This window comes from Lampris incognitus, chromosome 12 (genome assembly GCF_029633865.1).
Source record: "Lampris incognitus isolate fLamInc1 chromosome 12, fLamInc1.hap2, whole genome shotgun sequence".
NCBI classification, from domain to species: Eukaryota; Metazoa; Chordata; class Actinopteri; order Lampriformes; family Lampridae; genus Lampris; species Lampris incognitus.
Window position 1 is genome coordinate 31,634,842 of NC_079222.1, and position 9,456 is coordinate 31,644,297.

General features: G+C 46.1%; 1 protein-coding gene across 1 annotated transcript; it reads left to right on the forward strand.

Moving 5' to 3' along the window:
• The first annotated feature begins 1,994 nt into the window (after positions 1-1,994).
• On the forward strand, positions 1,995-9,137 carry fam163ba (family with sequence similarity 163 member B, genome duplicate a). Its single transcript, XM_056291147.1, has 2 exons — positions 1,995-2,087; positions 8,700-9,137. The coding sequence occupies exons 1-2, from the start codon at positions 1,995-1,997 to the stop codon at positions 9,135-9,137; spliced, it is 531 nt and encodes a 176-aa protein (XP_056147122.1).
• Positions 9,138-9,456: the final 319 nt, after the last annotated feature.

Below are 9,456 nucleotides of genomic sequence, written 5' to 3' on the forward strand. Positions count from 1 at the left end.
ATCCATCCATTATCCGAACAGCTTATCCTGCTCTCAGGGTCGCGGGGATGCTGGAGCCTATCCCAGCAGTCATTGGGCGGCAGGTGGAGATACACCCTGGACAGGCTGCTGGGCCATCACACAGGGCCCACACACACACACACACACACACACACACACACACACACACACGTTCATACCTAGGGACAATTTAGTATGGCCGATTCACCTGACCTATATGTCTTTGGACTGTGGGAGGAAACCCACGCAGACACAGGGATAACATGCAAACTCCACACAGAGGACGACCTGGGATGACCCCCAAGGTTGGACTACCCCGGGGCTCAAACCCAGGATCTTCTTGCTGTGACGCGACCGTGCTAATCACTGTGCCACCATGCTGTATCATCTGAGATGTTAATGAGGCAATTTAAAGAGACAGACACTTCAAAGCATCTTAGCATAGTCAGCAATTAGCAGATAAATCAAACTGTTACCAACTGGCTTCATAGATGCTACATAGTAACATCATAGCCGGGAGTGCATGCCATGTTAAGTGCATTTAGTATAAAAGTGTGCCATAGATCATCAAGAGGGAGAGGTTGGAGGTTTAAGTCCCACAGATAATGGACCCTGCCACATATCAGTATCACAGTAGTATTAGCGGGCATTGGTAGTACTGCTATCGAAGTAGGTAAGGATACAGTAGTAATAACAAGACTCCAGTAATAGTAGTAAATTATTCATATTAGCCGGACAATGCCACCAATGAGTTTTAAGAATCGGGCTTTGGAACCACTTTAGATTGAAGGTAGGCCTGGGACAGCAAAGGTTTTAGTCACCAAAAAAGTGTGGGGACAAGACTACAATTCAATCTGTTATTCTATATATTTGGAATAGTACTTATTTTGCTTGTTTGTTTGTTTAGATACAGACAGACAGACGGACGGATGGATGGATGGATGGATGGATGGATGGATGGATGGATGGATGGATGGATGGATGGATGGATGGATGGATGGATGGATGGATGGATGGGATATTGAACACAGATGAAGATGACCATAACTGACCTCAATGTATTTGGGATGTGGTTCTTTGTTGTAGCCCCTCAGTTAAGGTCAGGTTTCAAAGGTCACCTACAGCTTCTGATGGATATCTTCAGCTGACTGATGACTAAGTTTTATGCATCTTTGAGGTTTTTCCTCTTTCAATAACACTGTTGATTGTTTATCTTTTGTTCTCACCTCCTCTGAACTCCTTAGGTCACCTCATCCTCCCGTGTTCCTCCATTAGTTGCTCCTCTCTTGATGTTCTCCCTCGCCTCCCCCATCCCGCCACCTCACGCTCCCCTATTAATCATTATCATCTCTTCTTTCCTCAACCCCAGCTTGTTCTCTTTCACTGCTCCTCCTCCTCACCCTTGTCTGTCTGTCATCCCTCCTTCTGCATATCCTCCATCTTTTTCTCCCTCTGCCTGGGCAGCCTCATCACTCAGCTCGTTCTGAGATTGTCTCTTCCCATGTGTATTTACCGCCTTCCGTCTCTCTTTATCTTTACCACCTGCTCAATAACTTCAACTCTCCTCGGTCCCTTAGGTCACTTAACCTCTTGGTCCCCCCTGTCCATCTAAACTGTAATGCAGCCTCCCCCTCTCCCTCGCCCTCCCTCCCTCTTTCGCTCGATCTCCCAGTTTCTATGTGCACCAGTCTGAAGGCGGTCTACGTTATGAGAAGCGTTTGTGGTTTTATTATATTACATGTCTCCTAACTGGTTGGTAATTCAATGAGCCACACTGAGATGACACATACTTTATAATTCACTTAATGAAGCCAATGGCCTGATTAATTGTGTCTTATTCCGCTCCCTCCATCTCTCTCCTCCCCTTCATTCATGTTTACTCATCCTAGCGGCTCTTTTCTGCCTCCTGTGCAGCATATATAACTCAGTGTGTTTCTCTTTCCTGTTTTCTTCTGCTCGGCTCATCTGTAAGGTGTTGATGGAGAGGCATTCGAATGACAGCCGGGACAGTGGTCATCACAGGTGGAATACTAGCTACAGTTATCTTACTGTGTATCATCGCAGTACTGTGCTACTGTAGGCTGCAGGTAAGACGCACATCTGGCAACAGCTGTTTATATAACCGTATTAATGATCTCTGGAGGTTTGCATGTTATTTCCAAAACTGTAAGCAAGAGCAAAGGGAAAGATAAAGGGAAAGACAGGTCGTCTGGGTGTCCGGGTAACGTGGCAGTCTAGTCCGTTGCCTACCAACACAGGGATCGCCGGTTCGAATCCCTGTTTTACCTTGGTCGGGCGTCCCCACAGACACAATTGGCCGTGTCTGCGGGTGGGAAGCCGGATGTCCTGGTCGCTGCACAAGCGCCTCCTCTGGTCAGTTGAGGCACCTGTTAAGGAGGGAGGGGGAACTGGGGAGAATAGCATGATCCTCCCACGTGCTATGTCCCCCTGGCGAAACTCCTCACTGTCAGGTGAAGAGAAGCGGCTGGCGACTTCATGTGTATGGGAGGAGGCATGTGGTAGTCTGCAGCCCTCCTCGGCTCAGCAGAGGGGGTGGAGCAGTGACCGGGACGGCTCGGAAGAGTGGGGTAGTTGGCCATGTACAATTGGGGAGAAAAATGGGGGGGGGGGTCATCCATTAGTCAGGCCTGCATGATTTGAAGATCATAAGTTTTTTTCTCTTCTGTTTTGTGTCTTGTCCAAAAACTATCCATACACCTGTTAGTGCTGTTTGAAAGTAGAGTATCAATCAATCAATCAACCAATCCATTATGGAAAACAATTTTAACAGTAGCAGAAGCTGAGGAAATAAGTTTTGTAGAAAGAAGCAGAGGGGGGGCAACCTGATAATTATGAAATAACCTGTTTCCCTTTTGGACCCTCACCTCGTTGTTAAGGTTCAAATAACATCACATTGTTATACCTGTTTTGTTTTTTGTTTTTTCCCATTCAAACATTTGTTAAAACTTCAGAGCCGCTCGTTGATTTGTTTTTTGTTTTTGACCTTGCACATAGCTAAACAGTGAAAGGCTTTTACAATTTACACACAATACTAAACATGTCCAACATTAATCTGTAGCATCATGTAAAATTACTAGCTCATCTAAAGAGACATCCACTTTTCTTCAGCAGCGATTGTGAAGAATGATTTGGGGACCTGATTTGGGGACCTGCTGCAGGGTCATCAACAAACTAAAGCAAGGTTTTGTAGTTTGTATATTTGTGCGAAAAACTTGAGTCGATATTCACTATGGCAGGACTCCTAGAAGCATTAGAGAAGGTAGCGTTGGACGTTGCAGAATGATTCTCAACACTAAGTGGGAACAGACACCCCATGCAAAGGAGTAATCCCGATTTTGGAGGAAGGGGGGACAGGGGCGGATCTAGGCAATGACTGGGGGGGGGGGCTGAGGCCACCTTAAATAAATACTGTTGCCAGCCCACCATCTAAAGTAAGAATAAATGAATAAATAAATAATACAATTATTATTATTAATAATAATAATGAAAAAGTAAATGGAATAACTGGAAACTTAATGTTGGTGAATTGTTTCACATGGCAATAAGCGCTTCATTATAGCGTTTTTGGTCTCAGATCAGCATTTTTGCAATTCATATAAGAGATCTTATGATTTTAGGTCGCGAGCTTCTTCCATTACTGCACCACGGAGCTGTCTGCAAATACCCTAACTCCTGTAGAGTAATGAACAGACTGCAAAGACGGGTTGAGCACAACATTTTCAGTTCCTCATTATTTAAAAGTAGTTTTCTTTTTCTGTTATACTCAAAAAGTCATTTGCATTAGCTTACAGAATTATATCTCCTCATGTTCTTGGTTGTGTTGTTCTCCACATTTTATGAACAATATTGAGTGTCAAAAACCGAAACAACACTAACCCCTCCTTGACCATCACATTCAAAAAATTTTGCTGGTGCCACTGAAGAGGAAGGGATTGTTTTCTGAAAAAGCAAAAAACACACACACACCCATATATATATATATATATATATATATGAGAGATACCCGTATATGTTTCCATATAAGGGGTGTCTGGGTAGCATAGCAGTCTACTCAGTTGCCTACCAACATGGGGAGTGCCAGTTTGAATCCCCGTGTTACCTCCGGCTTGGTCGGGCGTCCCTACAGACACAATTGGCCATGTCTGCGGGTGGAAAGCCGGATGTGGATGTGTGTCCTGGTTGCTGCACTAGCGCCTCCTCTGGTCAGTCGGGGCACTTGTTCAGGGTGGAGGGGGAACTGGTGATCCTCCCATGCGCTACGTCCCCCTGGTGAAACTCCTCACTGTCAGGTGAAAAGAAGAGGCTGGCGACTCCACATGTATCGGAGGAGGCATGTGGTAGTCTGCAGCCCTCCCCGAATCGGCAGAGGGGGTGGGGCAGAGAGTGGGACGGCTCGGAAGAGTGGGGTAATTGGCCGGATACAATTGGGGAGAAAAAGGAGGAAAATCCAAACAAAAAAAAGTCATATAAATACTTGAAATGCCAGTGGAAGTGTTGTGTGACCTCTCCCGCACAGTGATGGATGAAAGTTTGAAGAAGGCAGACAGCAGGGTTTTTTTTAATGGGGTAACATGACAACTCAGAAAACACTTTTCTATGAAATTCCTGCTTCGTTCTTGTCACTTCAATGACATTTTACCCAAGGAGAGCATCATTAACCATTGCAATTACAGTAGGCTGAAAGCCATCAGTGTATAGCTGATATTTGCACAATCTCCTCCCCCAACCCTCCAACCCACCCTAAGGCCTAAACTGCAATTAAAATGGAAGATGTCGATTTCTCAGTTTCAGAAACCTCTGTTATATTCTCAGCTTGCTGCAAACAAATATTGGCTTTCCGGGGGGAAAAAAGAGAAGTAAACTGGTTTTTATAGCAATTTTACAGATATCTCATCAGGTAGAAACAAGATTAAATAACCTTTGACACTTGATTGCCATATTTTTCATTTCATTTTCAAAAATGAAATGAAAAATATGATTCGTCATATAAATCTTGTGACTTACATTTTAAACTTTTGCAAAAAAATTCCAGATCCAGCCCTTGAGCCTCTGTTGTGTTCATGAGTGTGTGTTGTGATTGATTGTGTAGTATAGGATAACTCAGTTCGTCTTAGGAGCATCATAGTTGAAAATGCTCAAATAGCCTCCATCACAAAGGGACCGGTCTCTCTGAAAGAAAGATAAATGATCTGAATTTGTGTCATTAATGTAATACAACAAATCAATGTCGACATTACAAAATTAACATTGTTACAGTAAATTAGTAGAAATTAAAGGCATATTGATTACCAATCTAATTCAAAACTGCCCAGAATTGATATTGCAGCGAATCAGGGGGGCAGCCCGGGAACCGTCGCCACAGCTGCGACGCGAACCCGTATCTCCCTCACCGCAGGTGACAACGTTAACCAGTCGACTAAAGGGTCCGACCCGTTAGCCAAGGGCTAACGTGTCTAGTTATCCGTGCACGTTACACTCTACTTAACCGTGCACGTTATAATATTCAGGTATAAATCTTGATATGATTTATCTTAATGAGAATAATGCTTCTTCTATTGTATTGTATTCATCCTAATTTGTATTGTATTTACCGTAATGAGAACAATACCGTTTTTCCACTGGAAGCCAAAGGTACATGTAATGCCCCTGACTGTTTGGACGCAATCAAAGGCCACACAATGTTGTTAATCTTGTCTTATAGAAACGATGATCTCTGCCAAAACACTAGTATTTCTGTGCTGTGGTTGCTACAACTTCTTCATCTCCCCTCAGCAGAGCCAAATGGGAGCAGATGAGTTAGAATACAGAGTTGGATAAGATATTGTTAATTCCACGTATGGGACATAGAAATGTTAAATACAGGAGTAAAAGACTGGTTAGATAGTGGGGGGGGGGTGTGGAAGCGACCCTGTCTGAACAGGGTGTGTTGGGTTTGCTGGCTTGAGAACAGAGGTTGTGCAACAGACCCGGCATCCATGAAATTTCTAAATAAGAAAGAAAAGGAAGAGGTGTCCAAGTACCATACCAGTATATTTCGTTACCTACCAACACGGGGATCGCCGGTTCGAATCCCTGTGTTACCTCCGGTTTGGTCGGGCATCCCTACAGACACAATTGGCGGTGTCTGCGGGTGGGAAGCCAGATGTGGGTATGTGTCCTGGTCGCCGCACTAGCGCCTCCTCTGGTTGGTTTGGGCGCCTGTTCAGGGGAGAGGGGGAGCTAGGAGAATAGCCTGATCCTCCCACTCACTATGTCCCCTAGTGAAACTCCTCACTGTCAGGTGAAAAGAAGAGGCTGGCCACTCCACGTGTATCGGAGGAGGCATGTGGTAGTCTGCAGCCCCGCCCGGATCGGCAGAGGGGGTGGAGCAGCGACCGGGACGACTCGGAAGAGTAGGGTAATTAGCCGGGTACAATTGGGGAGAAGAAAAAAAAGGGGGGGAGGGGAATCCAACACACCAAAAAAGAAAGAAAGTGAAGCCCTAATTGGAATGAAGAAATATGGACACTGTGGATCTGTGATGGAAAAAGCTGAAAACGTTGGCACCGTTGTGATAGAGGCGCGTGGACAATTTTATGACTCAGGGGCGGGGCCTTTCAACTTGATACAAGCAAGAAGCCACACCCCCATTCAAAAGATGACGTTTCTTCAGAACGTCTCCAATGGAGTCCATCTAATTGGAGATAGAGAGCAGTTACAGTGGTACAGTGGTGAAGTCCTCTGCTGTCAATGAGGTAACAATATCATCTCACCACCTCAGCTCCAGATGTCTTGGTCTTAGACTTACTGTCCTGTTCTGGATCTCTTGATGCAGTGAGTATTTGAGCAGCATTTGGTTACAATATACCTGCAAGATGCAAGATGATTTTGATGTTATTTTGAACTGTAAGTATGTTTTTTTTTTTTTTTTTTTTGGCTGGCTTCAATAACAAACAAAATCTTTCCGATGACAGGCTTGCAATTGGAATTATGGGAAAACATATTAGTTTAGTCAAAACATTACATTTCATTACAGTCATTTAGCCGACGCTTTTATCCAAAGCGACTTATAGTAAGTGCATTTAATGTAGGAAATCAGGAGAACTACTAGTCATCAGAGGTCATAAGTGCATCTAAACCAAGCATCTAAGAGCAAAACCAGGGCGAAAATAAAAGCGCAAGAGATTTTTTTTAGATTTTTTTTTTTTTTTTTTTAGTTTTTAAAAAAAAATTTATGAGTGAATACAATAAGTGCTAAAAACAAGTAACAGGGTAGTAGTTCTTGAAGAGGTGAGTTTTCAACCTGCACCAAAAGATGGGCAGCGACTCCGCTGTCCTGACATCAGTGGGGAGTTCATTCCACCACTGTGGGGCCAGGACAGAGAAGAGCCGTGACCGGGTCGACCGGCAGCAGGGGCCTCTGAGCGACGGGGCAACCAGGCGTCCCGAGGCAGCATGGCGAAGTGGTCGGGCGGGGGTGTAGGGCTTGACCGTGGCCTGGAGATAGGAAGGAGCTGTTCCTTTCACTGCCCTGTAGGCTAGCACCAGAGTCTTAAACTGGATGCAAGCAGCTACTGGGAGCCAGTGTAGGGACAGGAGAAGGGGAGTTGTGTGGGAGAACTTAGGGCGGTTTAACTCCAGATGAGCTGCAGCTTTCTGAACAAGCTCCAGAGGGAGTTAACCTCCTCCTAGACAGTTGTTAACATCGGACTCAGAGGAGCAGATATTGGAAATAGGAATTAAAAAGGTTTGTCAAGGGGTGTCCGGATAGCGTAGCGGTCTATTCCGTTGCCTTCCAACACGGGGATCGCTGGTTCGAATCCCCGTGTTACCTCCGGCCTGGTCGGGCATCCCTACAGACACAATTGGCCATGTCTGTGGGTGGGAAGCGGGATGTGGGTATGTGTCCTGGTCGCTGCACTAGCGCCTCCTCTGGTCGGTCGGGGCGCCTGTTCGGGAGGGAGTTGGAGGGAATAGCGTGGTCCTCCCATGCGCTACGTCTCCCTGGCGAAACTCCTCACTGTCAGGTGAAAAGAAGCGGCTGGCGACTCCACATGTATGGGAGGAGGCATGTGGTAGTCTGCAGCCCTCCCCGGATGGGCAGAGCGGGTGGAGCAGCGACCGGGACGGCTCGGATGAGTGGGGTAACTGACCGGATACAACTCGGGTAGAAATTAGTAGGAATTAAAAAGGTTTGTCAAGAGTAAAACGAAGAAGGCTGAGCATTGTTGAGGAAAACCGGAGCAGTGGGTCTCTGAGGCTTAATGACTGGAAACAGGATCGAGGGAGTCGGCTAATTTCTATCACACAACTTTGGTTCAGAGCTCACTGACATTACTATTGCTGTCTTCACTAGCTTAATCTATGCTGCAGCGTGGTGCCATTACACACCATTACCACTCTACTGATGTTATAGAGGCTGGCAGGCTGATTATTTATTTATTTCTAAATATGGCAGGTGATAGAATTTGACAAATTGCTTGTCTTGCTTTGTTATTACTGAAACAATGATAAATATCTCCCCTTTCTCTTATGTCGCCCCCCTTCCACTGTCTTATTCCTCTTTCTTTCTAATGCCTCCTCCCAACATCCTTCCTTTACTGCTCCCTCTCTCTCATCTCCTCACCTCTTTTACCCACCCCCCTCCTTCCCCGCAACTACTTCTCCCCTCTCTCTCTCTCTGTCTCTCTCTCTCTCAGTATTATTGCTGTAAGAAAGAAGAGTCGGAGTCGGAGGAGGAGGAGCCAGACTTTGCCGTAACGTCCCGCCTTCCGCCGGTCCACTCCAATCACAACATTGTGGCGGCCACGGCCGCCACCTCCTCGGTCCCCAATGGCCCTGCCCTGTTCTCCACACCTCCGCTGGCCAGAAAGCTGACTCGCTCGCAGACTTTCTGTCCATCCTGCACGCACTATGAGCTGCCGTTCTACCTCCAGCCTCCGCCGTCTCAGCTCCACCACCAGCCAGAGGGGTTGAGGAATGGGGGTGACCGGATCAGCTATCGCAGTGTCCAGCAGCAGGATCTGGACCTGCCCGTCCCCGTGAACCTGTCAAATTACCGGAAGCACAACCTCTCCCGCTCGGTCACCATGAGGGACATGTTCACGCGGAGCTGCAGCATCAGCACTGATGTCTAGCTGGGTGGGGTCGGCGCTTGAGGCGGGGCAGGGGTAAACTGAGCAGAGATGGTGTAGATCGAGCCGGGTTAGAATGAGGCTTTTTTTTTTTTTTGCCATCTTGCCCACTTCCGGACAGTCCGTTGTGATCGGGTCTGACTTGCTCTAGTCCAGCCTCTCGTCTCGAGCAGGTGTGGAAGATGTACGGCATTCAGGACAGGCCTCTTTAAAAGGCAATATATGCCCAGTCTTTTTTTTTTTTTTTTTTTTTAGACATTTCAAGTACAGGACAGTACACAGTAGAAAAAAAAAACCTTAAAAAAATGTTAACAAATTTTTA